Here is a 26,828-nt window from a genome sequence, read left to right as displayed (position 1 = left end):
ACGCCCAATAGCCAGTACTTCGGTTCTTCCATGACAAAACCAGTATTGTTTTATTTTAATTAGCAGTTGAATTTCGAAATTATTTAAATATAAGGAATTTATCACTTTAATGCATGGCTCGGATTCCTTGTCTGTGTTTGGCCTTTGTTTTCGTCCTTTTTTATTTTAACAATCTCTTCAGCGTTTGTATAAGGTTTGGGACTTTCAAACAGTTTGTCCTTGAGCATCACTGAAGAGACATTAATTGTCGAAATGCGCATCTGGTGCAGTACAATTGGTACGTTTAATGTTGTAACTATGAAAAAACACTGCGTTTAATATCATATAGGTCTATATAGAGGTCATTGTGAACAAGTTAACCTTGAAACCGACGAAAAGGTACACATAAATGCTTGGAGGACATAAAAGCGGGAACCTCGTCAGTAGTTGTCGTATGACATATCGTAATTATTCATTTTAGGTTTTATACAGAAGATTAGCAAAAAAATCTCATTGTCATGCTTCTGTTCTAGTAGCTTGATAAGTATTTGTATTCCACAAAACCACACATCAACCATTGATATTAGTGGTTGGCATCATCGTAATTTTAAATAATATTTGTCTCATTTCTTAAATTTATGTTATGCTTTGTGTCGTCTACATTTAATTATTATGTTCACAAAGAAACGTTTCTCGTACTACAGAAGCTTAGAGAAAAATCCTTTACCTTGCAACTGTTCTAGTCTATGGATAAAAATTCTACAAAACCACACGTCCATCCTTGATAATAGTGGTCATCATCTTAGGTGTATAAAGGAAGAAGGAAACAGACAGAGCTATCAGCTGTCAAAAGTCAAGATACCTCATTGTGGTTGGTATATGTATATAAATACATTGAATTCTGTCTGTAAAATGTTCATGGCTTTCCGAATGCATTCAAGCGAAGGCAACGCCATTAAGTTACGTTTCCTCAGGTCCAGTAGATAACATTATTTATATACGCAAACGTCAAGATGAAATATATTCTTTTTTTTAATCTTCCTAGACCCCCTCTGGCGAAGATACACAAATCAAATAGCCATCGGAACAATTATAATCGAAACTGAAACTATTAATTTTTTTCATCTCGGGCTCCCGCGCTTTGTTTTTGAGTCACCGATTAGGTTATTTTTACAACCGTCACGAGTTATATTGAGAGAGCTACACAGGTTTTATATTTTTATGCTTAAGGTTTATAACCCCTTCTGTGTAATACGAAATTTTCAAAGTGCAATAATATAAAATCTGCAAAAATACCGTATATTAAGTCATGTTGTACATATACCAAAGGCAATGTCGCTCACTGCAATAATGTTTATTGTTTCAGTGCATTTAATGAAAATGGAGACTTTGTGGCAAATCAAGCCAACTAGTTTACAGAAAATCCACAGACTTTATTATAGAGATTTTAATTGTAACGTTTTAATTCCAGGCTACTCTCTTTTTTCCATGTTCTCTACCATTTTATTGATTACAAAAAGTTCTAAACGACCTTTACAATAAAAAAACTGTATTAAAGACTTGTTTTAGTGAAATCATTGCTAGCACTACATGCAGTAATCCTCTAACTATAATTAACCGAATTGTATAATACAAAAATACAAAGGGAAAGTGAAATTTCCATATGTTTAGCATTGAAACAACAACAGGTTATATAATCCTTAATGTTGATTATTCTTAAACATTTAAATCTTTGAATTATTATTCAATAAACATGTATCGTTGCCATTAAATTGTGTATGATTTCACTGTTACAGTTTTATGTTGACATAAAAATCACGTGTTTCTGTTAATCAGTTTAGTCTCGATTTATTATTGTTATTCATTGAACAAAGGTATTATGAACATATTGTTTAATTCATGGATATATATTGAAACACAGATACCGAAAAAAGAAAGCAAGTACAAATTTAAATTGTCTGGGAACAATCCTTCATTTCCAGTAACGGGAAGAAGGACTTTGAGTTGAGCATAACAATGAAAATAAACAGTCATCCAGCATTGTCTCTTAGTTTAGAACATAATCACATATTCGAGTGACAATACAATTTGATCCTTTCCTATTGTTGACAATCACACCATAATATGTGTTCATTTTAAAGTGTTAAATTTGTTAATTAATAATATAAATCATATTTAATGGTCATTTCAACAGATGGAATGAAATAGCCCCGAGATAGTTTCGTGAGGGCGAAGAGGATAAACTGATAATTTGTGTGTGCTTCCAAATTCCCTACATTTACATAAAACACAATGATAAATAATCTTTTATTATAGATAAATGTATTGGTTTTTTCCCTCAAAAATCACTTTTGTTTTATATATCAACAGTCATTATTTCTTTAAAAAATATTATAACACTGACTCTAAGGTCTGGTATAATAATAATGTTAAGTGTTGTTTTACCTATGTGTTCACATTTTCACCCTTTTGGGGTTTTTTTTGTACTACATATTTACCCATTATGTAAAAATAGTGATTTTCCATTGAACGAGAAGGGGTGAGTATGTTCTAAAATATAAAACCTGCGAAATATGACACTGTTACTTAACACATGTAACACTGGGGGAGTAAAAGTCTACTTTTAAGTTATTAACCAAGTGTAGTGACACAATGTGGAAACAAAATTTTATCTACTCAACACATAAACATTACCGGTATATTTAAAGAAATTTAAAAGGAAATGTTTACATTATTTTAAGAGTTACCAAGACTAAGAATTACGCCAGGTATTACCACAGTAAATGAAACTGGAAGTACTGTGATTAAATGCGCAGCAAAAAAAGATGTTGAACCAGAACCGGAAGTCAGCTGGGAAACATACGACTTAAAGTCAAACTACACCCTGGTTCAGGGAAATGACAAGACAAAGATAGAATTACACATTCACAATGCTAGTTCTGATGATAATGGATGGCTTAAATGTGTTGCCTGGAGTTTGGCGGGAAAGAAATATGAAACGAGTAGATTCAATGTGTCTTGTGAGTCTTCGTTTTATTATTTAATACACATGTTGACTTTCACATTTAAGCAAGAATATGCTTCTTTCTGGGATATTTACTAATCATCTAGTAATTCCGGAAAGCTAAAAATTGGACTCCAATTTAATAAATTAAATCATGCAAATTAGTGTCATTAATTTCCAAAAGAAAAACCACACCTTCTTCTAAAACCAAATATAAATCGTATATCAAAAATCTCGAAATGCTGTTTTACTTTTAAACAAACACCTTGTTAACTATTTTTTTTTCAAACTTAAATGCTTGAAAGTATTTATTCTGATATGTGTTGATTGTTGATTTCCGACGTTCGTTTGACAACGGATAACGTTTTAAAATCTTACTTATTATTTTATTCTTTTATACCACTTATTTATTACTTTTGCATATATATGTTCAAACTATGTTTTGTGGTTATCAGTAATAGTTGAATAATTCTTCACATGCATATGTCTACATGAACATTGATGTAAGATATTGTAACATATTTTTTTGTCCCATGTACATTAACAAAAAAAGAGTGCTGTCTTCACTTTTAGAATATGATATGAAAAAGCACATTTCTATAAATCCTTAACTTTATAGTGAGAGGATATGTTTTGCATGTATTGACACAACGAGTTGTTTGTGGGCTTATTGTGTTCATATCTATTTTCTGAGTTATCATTAATGTAAAATAACTGTCATCCATAGAGATCAATATACATTTTGTAACATAATTTTGCAGATGCTCCTAAGATTCTTAGATTATCTCCACCCGTGAGGAAATTTGATTGGTGCATAGGGTATGAAGTACTCGGCAACCCTTTACCATATTTAGAATGGTACAGAAATGGGCAAAGATTCAATGACACCAAGTCTGCTTATCATTCTTCATCGTCCGACGGAATTGATAACAAAACCGGATGTTTGACGTTTGAAATGACAAATGGTCTCCATAATGGATTGTATAAACTTGTAGCAACTAATAGTTATGGAAGAGCAAGTAAAACAGTGGAAGCTGATTTCATTAAATCTAGTTCCGGTGAGTAATAGAGAAACATCGTTTGTATGTAAAATCTAGATGATTTCCGAAAGGCAGATAACTATTTACAATGATTTCATTTGATGGAAGCCGTTAACATTGGGGATATGACAACGTTTTCGAACAAATGGAGTGTTTCCTGAAATGAATATAATGGGGGGGGGGGGGGGGGGGGAATCTGATAAAAAAATTTAAAAGTGTGAATAATGCTGTAAATCTCTTGAATGAACGAAGTTTTTAGTGCAACATTTGGTCCCAAGATCTTGATTAAAATTAAAACACCAAAACGCTTATTTCGAGTTTCAAGACTTTAGTACGAATCATCTCAATATTACGATTGGTCAACTAATGACAATGTCAAAAATGTTCTTTTGTGACTGTACAAAAATTACAGGTAAACGGTTTATTTGCTTCAAAAACTTCAAAATTGGTGTATTTGAACAGTTTTGAACTAGGGTAGGTTTTCTTTTGAATGAAGGTTAAAATGTCTCTCAAGACGTCAAAAGGTCATGCAAATAATTTTGGTGAAAAATCAAATGTTTTGAATAAAAGCGCAATTACAGCAACGTAATTTTGTTTATGGAATGGGAAAAATTAGTCTACACTTGGGTGAAATATCTTGATGCTGAGACAATATACAGTGAAAATAGACTTAAAGATTTAGTCAATATATGTGGTAAAACTTGCTTTTTTCGCGATTAAGAAGATTTCAAGGTCAAAGATATGCACTGATATGAAATAGAGAAGACATTTTATTAATCTTTCAAAATATAGAAAGACCTTGTATTTCTTTTTAAATAATATACATGTACATTTTTCGTAAAGTATGCAGACAATGTAGTGACTTAATGGCCTTCCTTCAGTTAAGTTTGCGCAGTAGATGGACAGGGGGACGGACAATTGCAATCTCAGCTGCTTAATATTCACCATCCAGATTAAGTGGGAAGCAGTTGTTTGATTGATTGTTGGTTGTTTATCGTCCAGTGGCAAATATTTCATGCATATTCAGGAAGAGAACAAATTAACAATAAATACAGTAGGTAGGTCCTGTAATAGAGGCCGTCCGGGATGAAAGTCAGGGAAATTAAGACTGCCACTAGAAAATGAGGGTAGATTGAATATGGACAGAAACTTGGCCTTGCAACAGGCCACCTACGGACCCATCAAAGTGTTGTTGCACGGGTTCTTGACCGGCAATAATACCACATCTTTTTTTTTATATTGACATAATTTTTTTTGTGGTAGCTTGTATTTTAAAGCATTTTAATTTATTCGAGTCTTCGTATAATCTCAGGTCATTAAAATATACCACAACGATATGTTCAAAATATGCCTAATATTATTACAAAATTTATTGTACATGCCATGATTATTCAGATTCTTCCTAGTTTGCAACACCAATTATATAAGACTTCTGCAAGCTTGTATTTCGTTTCCTTCGAATTTGCCTTCTCTATATTTCTTGCAAAAAGTTTCAGCGAACTTGAATTATATCTTTTACTTTCCTCACAATTTATAATTCTTTGTTTATTTATTGGATCTAACTTGATGAATCTTTTAAGTTTATCAGCATTCTTGTCTTTTACATAAATAAAGATTCGAAATTATATGGAGTCTTATGCAACTTATCTATATATTTGATTTACAAAGGCGATAGACCGCCAGATACCAGACCTCTAGATCAACCAAACCAACTGAATACTGGAAGTCATGCCACGGTAGAAAACTCCACTGCCAAAGAGAAAACTTCTGATAATATGGTGGTAAGTTTTTTATGTATTTAAAAAATTGATAATATTGAATTTAACTACACCAGAGTAGGTCCACAAAACTAGGGGCACTTGGTAAAATTATATCATTGAATACATTTTTACTATTTGCATTGTTAAAGACAAAAATGATAAAAATAAGAAGTAACTAATTTTGAAGAAAAATATGATCTGTTTTAAAAAAAAAAACTCATCTTTATACTGGATACCTAAACTTCACAAAACTCCATCTGTCATATTCCTTACTTGGTACAGGCATTTTCCGAAGAAAATGGTGGGTTATACCTGGTTTTATAGCTGGAGTTATTGGGTGACAGAACATCATCAATGATTTATATATCTAAAAGTAATATCAGAACCTTTGATTTTTCTACTCTTTATACTACTATTCCCTAAAGTCAATTGAAATTTATGAATTACTTTTTTAGGGGTGATGAACAATCTTACTTTTGAATGGAATCACACTGATTACCACGACAAATACACCGAGGATGATATCATTAAGATGCTGGATTTTTATATCGATTACTTTTTTTTTAGTTTGGTGGATCGATGTTTCAGCAGACAATCGATGTTTCAGTTGGGTTTTAATTGTGCACAACTATCAGCCGACTTTTTTTTATGCACATGAAGCAGAATAATAATTAATGCAAATCCTTCTCAATGACAAAACGAAAAAGCATCTTGCAAAGTTCTTTAATTTCACTTTCAGATATATTGATGAAGTTCTGTCACTCAATTACCTATATTTCAATGAGATCCTTACATCTCATATATCCCAGTGAACTTAGGATTAATGATACTATCAAAAGGAGAAGGTCTGCTTTATATCTTGATCTTTTCCTCGATATTGAAACATCTGGACGGCTTCAAAATAGAATCTATGACAAACGAGGTGATTTCAACTTCCTAATTGTCAATTTCTCATTTCTCAGCAGTAACATATCCTTTGCTCCATCTCTACGTGTAAACCTATCTCAGTTATTACATTGCGCTTGTGCATTTTTACACTATACGGACTTCATTAACAGGGGTGTGCTCCTTACAAGAAAACTGCTCCAACAGAGTTGACAATGAACAGCTAAATTCGACACCACATACGTATAACGAATTAATTACCTGATGCGATATGTCGGTGTCGGTTTAGCTAGCTATAAAACCAAGTTTAATCCACCATTTTCTACATAAGGAAATGCATATACCAAGTCAGGAATATGACAGTTGTTTTCCGTTCGTTTGATGTGTTTGAACTTTTGATTTTGCCATTTGATAAGGGACTTTCCGTTTTGAATTTTCCTTGGAGTTCGGTATTTTTTTTATTTTACTTTTTCCAAACTCACTAGCAATATGATTCGCATGTCATGCATAGTATGAGACGCTTACCCTGTCGACACACCCGGTCTCGCTCCTTTTGGAGTTCATGCAATTCCCTCATTGTTTGATTGTTACCTTGATTTGTCTTTGTTTATTCGATTTACGAGATTTGAAAATCGGTAAACTACTGTTGCCTTAATTCGTGATTTGGCACTACCTTTCTATTTAGATAGCCTCAAACTACCATTTTTCTTCATTTAATGACAGTAAGCATTTCCAATAAGTAGAATGACACCGTGACCGGATCAAATACAGTTTATCTTTTTTTTTTCTGTGGTTGATTTTGTTCATTCTGTAGTTTTTAGCATCTTGTTCTTGAGGATATATGTTTGGCAATTTTCATCCATAATTTTTATAAAGAAAATAAATAGACAAATGTATTTAATGAGTGTGTTTGTTTCTGTCGAGACATTTGAACCAAATGTACGGTTAAAATGGATAGTGAATATATATACGTCTTACAAATTGATTTTGAAGGAGTTGTTTTTTGTATTGAAGTTTATTGATTTTATTTAAATTGTATTTATATTTCAGTACATTGTAATATGTCGTTTATTTTTATATTACTATTTTGTATTTTCATGTTATCATATCTTAGAGGGTTTTTACTCATTGAGATATGTTGTTGTTTTTAAACATTCTTCAGTTTTTGTAGGTTCGCTAGACCATTTTCCATAAACGTATGTTTGAAGAGAGTTGTAGAATCAAATCTTTTTGTTTTTTTTTATTCGTTCATAGATTTTTCAGGACATTCGCTACTACATAATTAGGTTTAAAGTTATTTTATGGTTACAAAAAAAAGAAACAAAGGGAGAATACAAAGTACAATACCATATTCGCTACGTATAAAACATGTAGTTCAATTCAATCTGAGGATCATAGAGGCAACAACAAAATAGGTTTTGCATTCAGTATATAAATGTGGTATGATTGCCATCGAGACAACTATCCATCAGTGATCAAATGACGAGGATGCAACAAAACTATAGGTGTATGTACTGCTTCAACATAAGCCAAATTTATACCGTATAGTAAGCTATAAAAGTATCGGTAGGATGTAGGACCACAAGTGTTCATAAATATACAGGAATACTTATTAAGTTAAAGTATTATTCATTACAAAAAAAATGTTTTAATAATAAAGACAATATTCAAATATCTTACTGCAATGCTAAGTTGATAACCTTTATTCAAATGATTAATAAGTTTTACAATTGTCGTATCTAAATTATCTGGCTGTATAAACAACATCACGGTAAGTATTCCGATGTGATATCCCGTCTGTAATAAGGTTGCCACAGGTATAGCATAAGTAAACAAAAGCTTTGTATCTATGAAAGAACTTTGTAAAGGTTTTAAGATAATGTGTGGTCACGATATCTATGATTTAATTAATTTCCATTTTTACATATATTTCTGCACTGAAATCCAAATCCAAAGGTTTGGAAACATTCACACGAGGCTCGTCACCTTCCAAAAAAGGAAAGTTAACAATAGGGAACGAAAAATTGTCTCTTTTTTTTTTTTTTTTTTGGTATATGTATCAGAGAAGACAACACTTTAGTAAAATGTCTTTGTATATAAAGAAAAAGAAAGACTATCATCGCCTGTAACATGTTATTGCCTAAGGGCAATATGTTCATTTTATATATACATCAAAATGACCTACATATGCTAAAGGATGCAATGAACGACATTGACTTCTGACTCATGTTTAGCTTATAAATATTTACTTCACGTTTTACAATTAAAGTATTCAGACAAAGCTTTTCCAGCATTTCCGTGTATTGCGTTTTGACGATCAAATGATTACCTAGTCTCATCCCAGGAAAGTATATTTCCTTTTGTTGGAATTGAATAACGATTGAAAGGTGTTTTTGACCAAATAATCAATACTGTTTCGAAATAAACAAGGAAAATTTCATTATTCTAGTGCTTTTTATTTGAAAAGATTTTCACAGATTAAACTGAAATTTCAGCACATCTAATAATTCACACTGAAGGTTTTTGAACAACTAGATGATTTTTTTTATTTGCGTGACATTTCAAAACTGTGTTTTAATTATATGGCACATTGTTCATCTAATATTTATCATCCAACACTGTATGGATCATTTGCATATCTGATATGTTATGTTACCATAAAAAGGTATGGTTCGAATAGATAAATCACGATATCAGTTTGAATCTTTAATATAGTCTACATTTGCGTGCATTTATTACACGAAGGTCGTTAAATGTTTGCTAAAATAGATTTGATTACTTAATATAAAATTAATTTATTCGCGAAATCATCAATAATATTATACCAACAAGTAAGCAAAAGAACTGCAGATTTTTTAATCTCTGCAACTAGGCACCATTTTAAGTTTTCTACAGATTCTTCTAATTTTGTTTATAAAACAATTCTCCTTGAATTATCATACAAAATCAATTCAAGGGAATTTTTCGATGCCAATGTAAATACAATATATTGTTAATCAAAATTTTCATAATATGAACTAAATTTCTTAAATTAATATATCAGAAGATCATAGTTTTTTTTTACAACGACGAAAATTACAAAAGAAGACAGCCTGATAATGTGCTTACCGTGGCGATGTAAAGAGCACTTCGATTATAGAACAAAATAAGTTTTGAAGGAGTTTTGGGCATTTTTGCAATGCTTTCTGGTAATAATATTTTTTTCTGACACTTTGAACTACTGTTAAAACTAACAAACTGACAATTCCACTAATTTGAAGTTTGTGTACGACGGCTTATGCTTTTGAGCGTTTTTACGAGGTTTGCTTCAAGAATAATATGTGAATGGCATTTGTCTTATATCGATTTACAGATTTTCATTTATCTGTTTACGGCTGTCAATTTCATGTTGTTTCCAAATTAGTTTAATATATTTCACGACAAAAACAAGTCATCAATTGTCTAAGGAGTGTGATCTAAATTACATTAACTGTGGTAAATTGTATTTCTTGTTACATATTACAGATTTACATTGCTACCGGAAGTGCCTTGTTTGTTGTGATTCTTGCAATGACAGTTGTTGTTTTTATGGTACGTCGATACAGACAAAAAAATAACAGGCCACCAAATGTAACTCCTTTTACATCTACATCCTCACATCGCCCTTTACTAAGTCCCACATCTAGGCCTGACGAGAAGAATGGACCTATGAACCGAGAATTGATGCCCTTAAAACGCGTACAGATTGCAGAAAATCCACAATATCATAAACAATGTCGACCGAAATGTAATTCATGTAAGTAAAGCACAAATTGTTGATACTGTTTTTTTTTAATTTTTTATCTGTATAATTAAAACAGATAGATTAGTAATCCGACGACACATAAAACAGAAGACAGCAGGCACGCAAAAAAAAATGAAAACGACACGTTATAAATTTCATGCGTTTGGAGCGCTTTTCATTCAAATGTGGAATATAGAGTTTTATCATACAAAAATAATCGAGTCTCAAATTTTACCAATTATCGAGTGATTTTCTTCCACGTCGATGACATGATGGCAGGTTTCAATGTTTCATAAAAACATTTAAATATATATAATCAGTAATTGATTAGTTGAGTGATTGACTGATTGTTGGTTGTTAAAGAAACTCATAGTGTTTGCCTAAATAAAGAAAATATGTTAAATGAATGTGTAAGAGAACAATTTAATATTCTTTTGTAGCAATTATCCACATAAAAATATCGGACATCACCTTTTTACGAGAACTTGGTGAGGGTGCATTTGGTAGAGTATTTCTTGGTTCCTGTAATAACATACCGTGTGATACAGAAGTAACGATGGTGGCTATTAAAACATTAAAAGATGTCCATGCGGAGAATGCTAAAAGTAATTTTGATCGGGAAGCAGAACTTCTTACAAATCTCCAACATGAAAACATTGTAACATTTTATGGTATATGTGTGGAAGTAGAAACGTACATGATGATATTTGAATATATGGAAAATGGTGATTTGAACAATTATCTGAGGTAAATGATAAAGATAAACAGTATTTTTTTCATATTTAATAAATATAGATTTTACCGCTGCATAGAGAAAAACACCAAATTGATCTTCATACACAAGTTAAAATATCTAAAACGGTAAGCAAGCCTCTTTTTTACCGTTCAAAAATTGAACTATCTAGAGTAAAGAATTTACCACATTGCGCACAATACAGTGGTGAAATTTGTTTGTCAAATGATTTTACAAAATATGCAGTTCTTTTTTTCAGAAATCAGCTAAAATATGTTTTCTTTGTGAAGTCACCAGTCGTTATCGCCTTCTTCCTGTTGTCACAATAGCAAAATCAGAGAAAAGCTATTAAGGGTGACTTCTTGACAAATTTTTTACCAATGAAAAATGTAAACCAGCAACCACACCTTGATTATCAAAAAACAAAATTTTATCTGAGTGACTTTTTGTAATTCTGTACTATCGATATATAAGAATTGTCAAGACAAATAAAACTTTAATTCAGGACTATATTCTCAAGTGATGGAATTACAATGACAAATACAAATCTTTGTTCAATAAAATAGTACATGCAAAAGAAAAGCGGTGAAAAAGCTACTTCATTTTTCCTTTAGGAAACATCTGTGGCACGCGGACTTCATCTTGCTGTCACACATGCCATAATAAAATAGATTTGTTTTTACAAAATATATGGCAATGTAAATTTCTTCAAAGCATCTTGCATCAGCTAAAAAAAGCATCGGTTTGCTATGTGATTAAACAAATGAGTCTAAATTCATAAAATTTGATTGTTCGTGATTTGGTTGATAAATATCTGCATATGAAATCTCGAACCTTTTTTCTAGCATACGAGAACTTTAATATATCTATGCAACTGATCGAGATCCATTTCGTCAAGCATTCTGTGTGAATATTGGATTCCGCTTGATATGGAAACTAGCAGCGTTAATAAAACCAATATGTTCCACGTCTCTTAACCCAATTTACGTTTTCTGTTAGTTCCTATGTAAATAATAGCGTTCTTTTAAAATTCATTTCAAGAGTGCTTGTTTATACTTTTTCACGAAGAGAGGGACTTAGTACTCACAGAAAATTTGACGTTTTTTAATTCACGTTATATATGATCACTTTATGCTCTAAACAAAAGTATTTTTAATAAACTTGTTTGTCAATTCCCATCCTGTTGTACAAATGTTGTATTGTTCAGAGTCATTTTTGATTGTGAATTTCTCTTCTCTTATCGTTTGCGCTTAATGTTCCCCCAGTTTATTACGCCTAATAATAATTTGTTACTACTATTTCAGGACGCATGGACCTGACGCAAAATATTTGAGTAAAAACAGCTGCCATGTGGATACGTTATCAGTAATACAACTTTATCATATAGCCAATCAAATTTCAATTGGAATGGTGTATCTAGCGTCACAACATTTTGTGCATAGAGACTTGGCCACTAGAAATTGTTTGGTTGGAAACAATTTGATTGTGAAAATAGGTGACTTTGGAATGTCACGAGATGTGTATAGTACAGATTATTACAGGGTAAATATAACATCATTTGTGTACATGTTTACATTTCAGTTTTACAAGATAAAATACATTAATGTTTCTATATTATTTTAATAAGCAAACAAATCTTCCATGAAACCCTGTTTCTACCCGAATCTAAGTGTTTTAACAATGTCATTTTAAGTATTTTAACATGTATATATGTGAACCCCGTATATTTTATTTATTTGATTTATCGGTCTTAAGACCTGGCTATTTTGTTAACTAGTTTACGTACCCTTTTCATTTGTTATAAAAACATCATTCATAACCTTTGTTCCAGGCCAGAGTAGAATAGGGTAAGAGAGTTTAGTTGTACTGTTAGCATAATCTTCTTATTTTATATTATATCTTTTGGAATAAGAGTATACTCCCTTTTTGTCATCATTCATTGTAACGCCATGGTTACAAAAATTTAAATGTTAGAGCTCATACCCAGGTTAGCCTCAACACTAAGGCCAAGACCGGCAATGGTAAATTTTGGGGTGTTTCTTGAAGTATATATTCTAGGTTCTCACGTTTTTTATCATCTTATTTACGTGTTATAGTGTTCTTTTATTTGTCTTTGTAAACTATTAACCTATAGGTTGCAATTCTGTAAATATAGACAATGCAATTTCCCATAGGAACTTCCTTTACGGCTAAAACTGTGTCACTTTTACTATGAAGTTTCGTGAAAAATTATATCCTAGAATGGAAATTTGATATGCACTACTATTTTATTCAAAGGTCAAAACATAGGGCTGAGCGGCATATTTTCAACATTTATATGCCCCGAACTTCTACGGGTTTAAACTTATACTAAACTTCCGTACTACCCCTTCCTTCCCTTTTGGCCTACCTTAGAATTCAAAATTCGCCGCAACCATGTGTATATATACTGGTAACATTCCCAAGTTATGTCTCTACATGATGAAACATAGAGATCATGACTGGGAACCAGTACGTAAACAAATAAAATATCTATGAATATTATATATCTCCCCAAAAGAGGCGTGGTTTGTGAAACAGCTGTATTTACAACCTTTAAGGTTTAGTTCATTTGTGAAAATATCCTTTTGGAGTGGCTCGGTGCTTATATATCCCGCCATTGTGTTATTTTGCTTTGGTAATTTTTTGAATTCTGACTTTCATTTTTGCTTATGTGTTTTGTCTATATACCGTTTTGTTTTTCTTTGTTGACGTATTTGTTTGTTTTTATAATGATTAAGATTATAACACTATGTTGACTGCTGTACCCCTATTTTTGACATGTTTTCCTATTATGTCTGTTTGTTTTGTTCACACATTGTTGTCAAATATAATGGAATTTTATGCGACTGTCATACAAGTGACAGGTTCAGCTAGCTATAAAACCAGGTTTAATCCACCATTTTCTACATAAGGAAATTCATGTACCAAGTCAGGAATATGACAGTTGTTTTCCATTCGTTTGATGTGTGAGCTTTTGATTTTGCCATTTGATAAGGGACTTTCCGTTTTGAATTTTCCTTGGAGTTCGGTATTTTTGTTATTTTACTTTTTTCTGTACTTGAATTGTTTGGTATTTTGTTATTAAACAGACCTGTAAAACCACCCTTTTTGCTTTGATGTTACTCTCTCTTTTAAACATTTTGCCATAAGCTTCCGTTTTATTTTGAAGTTCATGATACTGATACCAGCACATTCACATCACATGTTTGAATATTACATTTTTATGATCATCAAATACTCCAGGTGTCCTCATCTTTTCCACATGTTGATCCTCTGGGAGATTTTCAGATGCAGGCGTTATTAAAAACAATATGTAATCGAAATAGTATTTAAATGCTTGTATTAACGTCTGCAAAACAAATTTAGGTAATATTTGTATATTTTTTCTGCTATTAAAATTGATATAATTTATGGTTTCCCGTGAATTAGCTTCGACTTTTCAATTGTTATGTTGAATACTATTGTGGTGTTCATCCACTCTCTACAACGCTGGTACACATGGTAAAGTTTGAACAAATTATTGAATCTCTCATGAACTATTGTTACTCTAAAATTACTATGAATTAAATTATATAGCCAGTAATAAATTAACGACTTTCAATTAATTCAAGATGTAAGTCAGCAATTCCTTCAACCAGGTTGATAAAATATTGAAGGTATGTGTGATCGCCATTTTTTGTGTAGTATAAGTACATATATAACGAAGTTTAGAGGTTTTACAATAGAAAAATGATCGGGCGCGTGGTTGAAAATATTTCGACACCTTTTCTCAATTGGTCAAAAAGTTCTTGACTCCGAATTTTGAGAAATATTATTCATTTCAGAAAATTAAAACGTTATCCAAACATTCCTGCGTGAGTGTATACAGTCGGTTAAGGACATCAACTGCTGTTTTATATTTTGCGTTTATTTCACTTTTATATAGTATTATTATGATCTTTATTGTATTTGCAAAAAGCAATTTAACAATTAAATTGTTACGTTCTATATATTGTTAACTTTTTTAGGTTGGGGGTTCAACTATGTTGCCTGTAAGGTGGATGCCACCAGAGTCATTACTGTATCGAACATTTACAGTCGAATCGGATGTTTGGAGTTTTGGTGTTGTATTATGGGAAATATTTACATATGGACGACAACCTTGGTTTGAACTTTCTAATCATGAGGTATGTAAGATTTCATAACTATATAATCCTGAGTTAAATCTTGAAAGATACAAATACCTTTATTTCATATTTGATTAAGTCATAAAATCGACATTCATAAACATTTTGTCAGTTCATTCGTATTAAAAACAACTTTCAGATGATGGAACGGATGTTGCAATGTTAACGGAAGACATGCTTTCATGTAACATAACTTCACCACAAAATGGGATGTTATCTGTTCATGTTAATTTTAATTCAATGTTAATATTTAAACAACAAATACCAACAACAGCAAACAAACGCAAAAGCATTGCTAGGTAGTTTTTAAAACATGTGTATACCGAAATGACATTTCAAACCAATATATACTTTTGTAAGTAGATAATAACTAATGCAATATACCACAGCTAATGTGTCTTTGGCTGTGTCACCATTCGAAGATGACACGGGTGCAGTGCGCAGGCTCCGACATCATATTACAGTATTAGTTATCAAGAGGTTGACTAGTGTATATAACGATATATTGCTCTCACACAATGTACGATGATAACTTCCCAAGCGTAAGGTGAATATACACACATCCCTCCGTCTTAAAATGACAAAATGTGTAGTTTCTACAAAGGGATAATTACTAACAAAAAACTTTAGGGATTTCCGCCAAAGTTACGAATGAAGCAAACCTAAATAATCATACTGTGTAGAACCAACAATAAATCAAATATGTAAACAGAAGCACTTAAAACTAGAGTTTTTGTCATATGAACCTGGAAATTAATAAATATTATTTGTCACGGCTAAATTAATCATAAACCATGTAAAACGTTGTTCGTCGTACTCTTTTGTATAACTGAATGCTTAGCTTGAATATATACTGAATCAATAGCTTTACATGAGTTGTATCTCTAGGAACAAATTAAACTAACTACATTTTAAAAATTACGTTTCTAATGTGAGTAAACGAGGCGTGTTAAATTTATTTAAACGCCTTCTTTTCCTTTTTCAAATTTATCTTTGCTGTATATTATATGAATGATTGTGAAATATGGGGGAGGACCGAGATCTCCCAAAACTTTGCCAGATATAATTAGGAATTTTCTAAGCCAGTATCCTCGTCAGTTGTGTTTGTTTCTCTGTGTTTTGTCCATTAATAATTAAGGTGTAAGCAGCAATTAAATTGTTGTTGACTATACGATAAAGCAAATCACAAAACTTGTGCTTATCTGACTTGTAAACAGCTATGAATAGTATAATTTATCCGTGTCGTGGTAACTTTTATTTCATATTCTGAACAAGCTTTACGGTGAACAGTTCTGAATTTACGTGATTTTTTAAAATTTCTTTCTTTGTGATGCATGTGTTATACATTTAATGAAACAAAGTATATAATTTTTTTTGAAACAAATGCATAGGTAATAAAAAGCGCAAAAAATAGATTGCTAAAAATCTATACGATTCGAAATTCGATTTCTGACAAAAGCATGGAATGGACAAAAGCACATTAGTTTTAATCAATGAAACCTGAAGACTATTGGTAAATTACTATTGTGTAATAAGTTTTCACACATGTCAATTTCTTATATTGATTTTCGTTCTCATTACCATATGAAATAAGACCTTGAAGCCATCGGTATTCGGAAAGTACAATGGAACTTTAAATAGATATCCCTTCGGAAAGATATCATAAACCATTCCTCAAGGATAATATCTCTGCCAAGCATTAAAAGTGTTAAACTTCTGAAAAAAATCGGTATTTAACAAACACGTTTCAGTATTCGTGTCAATCTTTAATCATGAAAAATTAAATGTTAAATAAATTACCACCAGTTTTCTCCATTAAATTATTGTTAATTGACATCTTCTTGTACTAATTTGTCATCCGTGTGGGATTTCTTTAAGAAATAATTATCATGAGTCGTGTCCTTGAAGGGCAACATGCAATGATATTACATTTACAATTTAATGTACTCAGTTTACACTTAAAAAGTGCATTTAATCTATATGAAATTTTGAAAGTCAACAAAGGAATTCTTCTATGTATCCATTTCATTTCAACAAAAACCGGAATATTAAAGATAGTTAAACTTTGTAACGTCGTAAATATTGAGAATTGATGCAGTACTTTTCGGTAGTACATGGTTTCAGTGACCTTTATTCATATAGTGCTAAGATATGCATTTAATATGCATAACACTTTATGCTTTGATTGTAACGTCTTATTTCTTTTAACTTAATTACAGATAGCATGGGCGTATCATATTTAGTTCAATTTTATTTTGACTTTATTAGACACCGTTATATTTTATCAACTCGCAACACGTATCTGTTTTAAGATGTATGTTTTCAACCATTCTTTGAGAACAAGGTATAGCCTTAAAAGTTCAATCAACCCTATAAACTTTAGATTGTTACGTTTAGTTACCACAAAAGAGTGCAGATAAGAACCATGTCGAAACGAATCAGGTTGATTAGCTGTCAACAAAGATACACTATTTAACATATTTATGTTAATCGGTACTAAACTCTGTATTTTGTCTAAAACCTGGGAAAAGATGTTCCTATCGACTTTTTCAGCAAGTTGTTGCAGGTTGTGCAGAGTTGAAATTTACAGATCATTTAAAGTTGTATAATACACAGTTTTGGCTGCTGGATTTCAGTTATTGTCACATTAACCTATTATGTCTGTTTGGGTTGTTAATCCATTTTTGTCAATATAACGGAACTATAAACAACTGTCATACAAGTGGGAGGTTAAGCTAGCTATAAAACCAGGTTTAACCCAATATTTTTTTCTTAAAATGCCTGTACCAAGTCAGGAACATTACAGTTGTTTTCCACTCGTTCCGTTGGTTTATAACGTTTGATTTTATCAGTTTTTATGGGATTCCCCTTTTTGAATTTACCTTGGAGTTAAATATTTTTGATATGCTTATTTTAAGGTTAACAACTTCAACCAAAACTGTGTACTGCAATAACAACCCTAGAAATAAGTATTGAATTCAAATTAGATAGTAATTGATATATTTGTTAAGTCGGTTTGCCTTCAAGTTAGTCATTATCAGTATAAGACTATACGTTTTTAATGATGAATGTTTTTTTACAGGTAATTCATTATATAACAAATGGAAACTTGTTGGACTGTCCAAATACTTGTCCAGAAGGTGTTTATAAGATCATGTTAGGTTGCTGGCGACAGCAACCTCATAAACGTTTTAGTATGAAGGAGGTTCATAAAATGATTGAAGAACTGTGCCTCTGTCAACCAACGTACCTTGATTTGATTGGCTGAATTTGGAAATCATTTATTGCTCAAGATGACTTGTTGTTATGAAATAGACATTTGTTTACATGAAAGATCGTGATGATTGGTGCTATGGAATATAATACAGCTAAACTATTTGATTGAGTATCTCGTGCATGAAACTTAAGTTTGCTTGTTGGTTTGTTTATTGAACCGTGAATTCTTTATTTGCTATTGTTAATAACGAAACTAACTGGCCAAACATGTTTTATCCATCATCCTGCTGTTACCCTTACCATGATTTTATTGTAGTAATACCAGTTGTTACTTTGTTACTCTATCAACATGTAGTCAACAAATTTAATATTTAAATTTATAGTCTACTTAGCAAACACACGAAGTTAGCTACAATGTGCTTTGTTTATCTTCAAGTATATATGCTGTAAGTGTAGATGGACAAACACTATTTAGTTTGTTTTATGGTAATTAGTATTCTACTAAAAGTTATGAGCATCGTGAAGATTTTTGATGGCCATTCCAAAAATGTACGATATATTCATATAAAATTATTTCGGGTATTCATATTTTCTCATGTTGAATTGTTATACGTTATTGTTTTAAATGATAAATCCCCTGTTCAGAATCAAATATTTCATAGGAGAGAACAGCTAATGGTTTTTAAAGTGCAGTTAGTATAGCGAAATCAGATCAAATATAAAAGTATATGTACAATCAGACAAAGCTAAGAGGAATAAACTCTTGATTGAAGTAAGTGATTTAACAAAAACACATTGTTAGCTGCTCCCATATGTTACGATTTAAGCAAATAAGGTTTTATGTTTGTATTTGGGATAATTTGAAATTAAGTTGTCGATGGTTTGATTCTGAAAAGGTGGATTTTGGATAGAAAACCAGTATTCAGGGATATTTTTTGTCATTATAATGACAGCTGTATCCAGCTTGCTGTGTAATACGGGTCATGTTCATTTCATTAAAGTATATTTAATCTATAATCATTTTCAAGAATTAAATGAGTTTATTCTTCTATTGGTTACATTTTTATCATTGTTAAAATCAGATAGTTTTGTATTTATTGAAAAAAAATGCTCTTAAAGTTATTACATAAATCTGTTCATGTCGGTATTCAATGTATATATCAAATATGAGATAGTTATACATTTATCGGCGGCGGAAGCGTTACTAAGATATTCCGCTGTCCGTCCTTTTACACTTCGAAGAATAAGTCAAAATGTTGACAAAAATTTTATGAAATTTTTAGGTCCAAAGTCTTTTATTTTAAAAGGTCCCTTCAAATGTTGACGATTGTCCGAATTGTTGTTTTAAATATAAATAGCTAAAGGAAGAACAATTTTATCATGTTAAACGATAATTGAAAACAAAACTTCACAAAATAACATGAAATTTGTAAGCGGTACATAAACAATGAAGGTATCACTTTCATGGCCTCCTTAAATGAGGAACTGTTCGCAAAAAGCTGTCATGCCATGCACACTTCGAAACTAGGCTGGACATTCCTTTCGTTTTTGAGGATTTTCTCAACGATAGTTTTGGCGTCGAGTACTTTTATTAACATTAATACATTACCATTAATACCAAAACAAAATCTTGCCGGTCTGTTATTTATATTTACATTGTAGCCAATCATTGTTTTGGTACAGTTTAAGACGAGGATGTTTATAAATTAAAAAAAAACAGTAGTAACGGTATTTATGTTAAATATTCTCGAGGTGTAACCATATTATATTTTTCAAACGATATTTGAGGATATCTAGTTCATGTAGGTTTCTAATGTGTTCACAAGATATTGCCGAGAGGCGAATATTCTAAAAACATTGGCAACATTTGAGTGATATTTTTTTATGCCCCACCGCATCGGACGGGGGCATAAAATGTTACCTTTGTACGTCTGTCTGTCCGAAATTGGTTTCCGTTCTCTAACTTTGTTTTGCCTCAACCAAATGTTTTGAAACTTAGACACAATGCTTATTACTACAGATCAAGTTTGCATCTGGGTGGCATCACTTTTACCGTTCTAGAATTATGCCCTTCAACATATGGAAATTTGCTTAATTTTTCGTTTCCATTCTCTAACTTAAGTTTGCATCAACCAAATAATATGAAACTTATACACAATTCGTATTACCACAAAACTCAGATCCTTTCTAATGTTAGATGCAAGCGGGGGCATCATCTGCATCCACATTCTTCATTTATGTTTTGTTGAAATATCAGCTATTATAATTTATTTATAGTCTTTGACGCATTTCAGATACACACACATACACATAATTAGTCTAACAATGTTAGAGTAAAGATGATTTTTGAAACTTTTCCTACCCACCAGGAATCCATACTTTTTCTTATGGCATCACCAACTAGCATTTTATAGCCCCATTGTCCCATCCTCTAACAGCTGATACGTCTTCCTTGTATCTTACCAGCAAGTAAAATATGGTTTCCCATTACCCTTCGAGTATCTGTTCCATGTTCATTTTCATAGAAGTATGTTATATAACATGAAATAACACACATTTTAAGAACATATCTATATGTACGTGTGTGTCTCTTTTTCAATTTTGAGAACTTTTTCTGAAGATTATTTATATTTACATTTGCTCTTTTGGAAGTGAAAATTACATGATAAAGAAAAGATGTGGTTTCATGACTATTTTTGCAAAGGTCAGAATAGCCTTTATAGCAATGTCACATTCATCTAATGTTCACGATTTTTACATAAAGCATTGACTGTTTACAAATATTATTACGCATTTTGGATCAATTCCAAAACTCGAACTACTTTTTATCTCTTGTCCAATACGAACAACTCAAACGGAACAATTAATGACGGTAGAAAAAGTTTATGCTATACATATTTCTGTCTATTTTAAAACAAAAATAGCTTTCGAATACTTTTGAAATAGACTTTGTCTCTCTCTCACAATAGACGTATTTACACTTGTATGCAAATTTGTCCGCCATTACGTAAAATCACACAGGTTCCCGTAAACTTTGACATCATAAATCAAAACATTTGACGTCACAATTAAAAAGTGATTGTTGCCTGACGTCAAAAGGTGATTCGGAGTAGATCTAAGGTCATTCGGAGGCAAGATATAGCTAAATACCAAAAGTGTAAATACGTTTATATATATTTGCTCCCTATAGAATAGTTTTAAATTAAATAATGATATCAATAGTAAGCACTTTGGTAGCCATTTCACCGATACCTATCATATCTATACAATTAAAAATTACATATTCTTGAAACATTGTATATATTGTTATTTTTATTAACTGTGATATTCAAATACATTGTGAAGGGTTTTTTTACAGGTCGCTGGCGCTCAATGGTTTATGAGTTAATGATGATCATAGTTGTAAATAATTGTATACATACAGTTATTGTTATTTGTGTCAAATATCTATTAAATAATTTCATTTTCAACTTAGTGTTCAGATTAATCAACTTTACAGTCTATATTCAACTATCTTAACATTCGCTCCCTTGATAAGTTAATGTTTGTTTTAAGTAGCTGAAGATTTTAAGTAGGTCCGCGAACTTATTCAGCAATATTGATGTTAAAGATATGTTGGTTTAAAAATGATTATGGCCTATCATTTGGTTTAATCATGTCTTTGTGGCGAAAAGGTTGTCGTCTAAACCATTACGCTCAATTATTTCGCTTTCTTCAACGATTATAATAAAATAACTGAAGTGGGCATCTTTTCTTCTATATTCAACTTACAAACATATAATTGGAAATCAAATTGTCATAAAAATCAGTACTAGTTTATTAATCGAAGCGATGTGAATTTCAAAAAAAAAAAAAAAAATCGGAGTGAGATTCTTGTTGCTCAGTCTTTAGTTTTCTTTTTTTGTTTGAACACGTTTACAAGTAAGTACAAATTCAGTTTTAATGTTAATATAGAGCCTGATAATAGTCAATTGAAAGATTGAAGAAATGTTGATAAGCCTTTTCTCAATATACTCCCAAACAAACACTATTAACTTGTACTTTTTCATAGATTGTTTTTTAACTCATTGTCATTAATTGTTGTTGTAAAACTCAACACAGTCTGATTTTATCTAAAATGATATTCCATGAGTGGCTGTTTAATACAGGTTTGACTGTAGTGTTTTTGAACTTGATTCTCTTTTCTTTGTCATTTGTCTTTTGCCATGTTGTTCTCAGTCTCTCTCAACTTATGAATTTCGGTTGTCCCCTTGGTAACTTTCGCCTCTGTTTACATATATAAGGAATACCAATAGCAACATGTTGGAACAAATGTATATTAGAATGGTATTTTTCTACTTTATGATTTTATATCATTTTACTGAAATAATAGAGTTATTCTCTTTAAAATGAAAATAACACTTATTAATTCCCGCGTCCGAAGCGCTTTTCTGGATCTACCTTCATCAGAAATGCTCAAACCCAAAATTTTAAAAACTTAATATCATCACCAGGTCGTTGTCCTGTTTATTGTCTGATGGATAACTTAGAGCAAAACTAATAGTAAGAATAATGAACTCATATAAAGAAATGTTGTGATTTAGTGATTAATTCATTGCTAGATTGTTGGTGTTTATCACCACATTCAGCACGCTTGGTTATAGCGTGGCGATCAATTTTTATTGTTGGCGGAAGCCGGAGACAACCAGATTTGCTTGCTGACATTCTAACTGATATTCAATAGAAGTCATATTTGATGTTGTATTTTTTACTATTTTATATTAAAACTGCAGGTCAGAAAATCCCTTGCACTATTTAAAGTTGTATGCAAAAGATGCATTTCTACATTTTCATATATAAGTTAACTAGTTTTCTTCCTACACGTGTATTCCTAGCTCCATTGATAAATTATAAAGAATGAAGCAAAGTATTTGCTGCTAAGAAATAATAAAAATAAATAAAAAGATATACTAAGATCGACCTACAATGCATTCAACGTCATTTCTACATTTTAGAGCCAATGATATAATGACCTCTGTTATAATTAAAGTCATTAGTATGTTATGTTATAAAATAGATGAAGGCGATAGTAGTTTAACGATTAAGAAAGGACAGATCGAGGTAACAAACATAAACTGAGGTGAAAGGGATCGAAATCGGGTGTGTCGACAGCGTGTCTCCTGTTATCTATATACATCGCCTGCCATATAACATGTTATATACGGAAAGACAATAACACCAATATCTCATAAAACAACAGGTTTGCAAAGAAAAGGCTAAACGATATAATATCTAAAACGAAACATTAGAGAAAACTGATTATAATTTCAGAGAAAGCTACTAGAAAGTGGCTATTTCGTAACATTCTCAAACGTAACAAAGTTATTTTATTTTGACATATAATACATTTGTATCATAAGAACATTAACATAAATACCTACAGCTGTAAAATCGAGCTTATTGTAAGTTCACGTTTACTACCCATATATGTTACGTATGTGTAAATGTATGTTGATGTTGGTGATTTATATTGCCTTCTAAAGAAAATTCGTACAAAAATAAAATTTGGATTCAGCTAACCAACTTCATCAACGTAGCTTTTATTACTATTGTTTGCCTTTGTCGGATATTATTTAGGGAAGCTGACTTATTTCGCAATAATTTATTTTTGGATGTAACACGTCATCTGATTGGCTGAAAGTTTTTTGTCTATCAGGTCATAGACATAATTTTGTCATGTGACCGTGACGACATCAACGCTTTTTTTCATGATTTACTCCTAAAAAATGAAATTTAAAATTGAATTATAAGGAATGACTGTAATATTTTTTCTGTCTATTCGAAATAACCTAAAAAATATGGTGCGCACTTTTAAATAACACGCTACAAGGGTTATTTAGTGTGCACCACGTTTTTTATGTCATTTCTTCATAGACAGAAAAAAATATTACTATCATTCCTTAAATACGTATAATAGAAGTCATATCTGATATTGCATTGGTTTTTGCAATTTTATGATGAAATCAATTGCTTCAGGTCAGACAATCCTTTACACTAATGGACGTTGCTTATAAAGGACTTTGTTTTTGCCTTTTCCATTTTTTTTTTCATTCTGTGCTTTTAAGCCTAGTTTTGTTTTCAACTAATAGTTTAAAAATGATTCAAAAGTAATTTGCTGAAGAGAAATAAAAAATAAAATAACGCTGGAAAAAAATTGTTGCCATGGGAGCCACTGGTATGAAAATTGATTTACAAATATGACATGGATATAAAATGCATAACTCTGAAAATCCTCTAGTTTCGACACAAACATTTAGAAAAGTTTCAATGAGAGAGCTATTGATCCGACAGTTACCATCTTCCTGAATGGGTTACTCTTCTTTTTCTTGGGTGACATCTTCTCTCCACAAATATTCTGATACTTTTCCTGCAATTTTAAACAAATCCGCATACAACTGTTAATTGAATGAGCTGTAATGATTTTTTTGCATTATTACAAAGAAGTCACAATTTTTATCTGAAAATATTGTGGAAAGATATCTTTTATACAACTAACAGCGAATTTAAATAATAGCTTCTTTGGTTTTTACTAGATATTTTACTGTTTAAGTCAGTTTTACATGATTATAAAAAAGTCGACCAAAACAGGAAAACGATTTAATTTCATGTGAATTTGCCAACTGTCTGGAAAGGTACATCCACGATACAAATCTAGCATTTAGATTGTCAGTTTCAAATCTTTTTTTTGTTTGTTTTTGTTATAAGAAGTCGATTTTTAAAGGGCAACATTTTCCATTCCTTTAACAAGATGTCTGTACCTACATTGATAATTTTGTATGAAACAAAGTCGCCTCATATCTGTCTTTAGTATAAAGATAAGAAGATGTGGTATGATTGCCAATGAGACAATTTTCCACCAGAGACAAAATTACGTAGAAGTTGGCAATCATAGATCACCGTACGGCCTTCGACAATGAGCAAAACCAATACCAGATAGTAAGCTATAAAAGGCCCCGAAATGACAAATGTAAAATAATTCAAACGAGAAAACTAATGGTCTGATTTATGTACAAACAATAAACGAAAAACAAATATAATAAAATATAAATATAATATACAGCAACAAACAATAACCACTGAATTACAGACTCCTGACTTGGGACAGCCACATACAGAATGTGGCGGGGTTAAACATGTTAGCGGGCGTCCAACCCTCCGCTAGGTTAGGTTTAGATCTCGTTATTTATTTGTGATTAAAAGGTTGAAAAGTGAAATGTTTAGGTAGCAAGCACTCCTATGCTGACTCGAAATATAATTGAAATAGTCATTTTTGATCTTTACAGTTTATGAAATGTTGAATTATTCGAAACACTTGGATTTTTGTACCCTCGTTTGGAATTGTTGGTTTTGATGTTTTCAACTTCGTTGTTTATTCGACCTTCCCAATGTCAGTTTGATTCGAGCACCACTGTTTTTTTTTTTTTTAGAATTCACATTTGATTTATACAAGCTGTATTGTGAGTAGCGTACAAAATTATAAGCTTAGTATCTTTGTAGTGGTTTACAGTTACTCTGGACAACGGTAATGATTGCCGACACAGACGATATTGTAATTTTGAAAGAGGTTTTGTGTAGCAATAAGCAAACCTTTTTATTACGGCACTTATTTTAGCATCCAAATAAGTGACGCAAGATTCTGTTTTCATCTTTAATTGAAACTTCGAGGATCATAGGAAATATATTGTTCAGGATTTCCTCTTACATAATATCTTAATAGTGTTGGTTAGGTTTATGCGAGGTTTGTACATAAATGTGCTCATTCCAAATTCCCGTATCAATCAGCTTATATAATACGACTTGCAGAAAACATCGACATGTTGTTTAATATTTCTGCGAGGTGAACAACGTATTTATCACGAATGACATACAGTTGGGTATTTCAATATGGATCCTTCATTAGTATTCAATGGTATTGTTAATTACGAATAGCATGCACTCTCTTTTTTCTTCTTTTTCAAATGAAATTCATTTCCTACTAATTATATATTACAAAGAGGTTAACGAACACAAAATAGTCTTGTTTATTACAAAAAGATGTTTAATATCACAGACTGTCCAATATGTCAGAGTTAATCATTATAAAGTTTACCTCATATTTTTCTTCTATTGTTTTTGCATGACGCCATCTTCTATATCCCTTTAATATATAAGTCATTAAAAAATTATTTCCTTGCAATATTGACCAGAGACGTGTTTATTTCAGGGGTTAAGAGGGATCCCTT

At 31.4% G+C, this 26,828-nt stretch overlaps 2 protein-coding genes across 2 annotated transcripts in view; one reads left to right on the top strand and one right to left on the bottom strand.

Annotated features, from left to right (window-relative positions):
* Nucleotides 1-19,545, top strand: part of LOC127733449 (BDNF/NT-3 growth factors receptor-like) — a 47,957-nt gene extending 28,412 nt beyond the window's left edge. Inside the window, exons 5-13 of the mRNA XM_052242808.1 lie at nt 684-850; nt 2,721-2,999; nt 3,745-4,041; nt 5,692-5,804; nt 10,173-10,443; nt 10,872-11,178; nt 12,469-12,706; nt 15,193-15,351; nt 18,434-19,545. Coding sequence (XP_052098768.1) covers nt 684-850; nt 2,721-2,999; nt 3,745-4,041; nt 5,692-5,804; nt 10,173-10,443; nt 10,872-11,178; nt 12,469-12,706; nt 15,193-15,351; nt 18,434-18,619 — 2,017 coding nt within the window. The 3' untranslated portion in view covers nt 18,620-19,545. The remainder of the gene's footprint in view (nt 1-683; nt 851-2,720; nt 3,000-3,744; nt 4,042-5,691; nt 5,805-10,172; nt 10,444-10,871; nt 11,179-12,468; nt 12,707-15,192; nt 15,352-18,433) is intronic.
* A 4,384-nt stretch (nt 19,546-23,929) lies between these two features.
* LOC127734368 (cys-loop ligand-gated ion channel-like) overlaps nt 23,930-26,828 on the bottom strand; it is a 34,405-nt gene continuing 31,506 nt past the window's right edge. Inside the window, exons 7-8 of the mRNA XM_052244204.1 lie at nt 26,696-26,743; nt 23,930-24,973 (exon numbers count right to left, since the gene is read on the bottom strand). Of these exons, the coding sequence (XP_052100164.1) occupies nt 24,860-24,973; nt 26,696-26,743 (162 nt within the window). The 3' untranslated portion in view covers nt 23,930-24,859. The remainder of the gene's footprint in view (nt 24,974-26,695; nt 26,744-26,828) is intronic.

Source organism: Mytilus californianus, unplaced genomic scaffold, assembly GCF_021869535.1.
Source record: "Mytilus californianus isolate M0D057914Y unplaced genomic scaffold, xbMytCali1.0.p SCAF_3, whole genome shotgun sequence".
Taxonomy (NCBI): Eukaryota; Metazoa; Mollusca; class Bivalvia; order Mytilida; family Mytilidae; genus Mytilus; species Mytilus californianus.
This window is presented reverse-complemented; position numbering and strand designations above follow the sequence as displayed.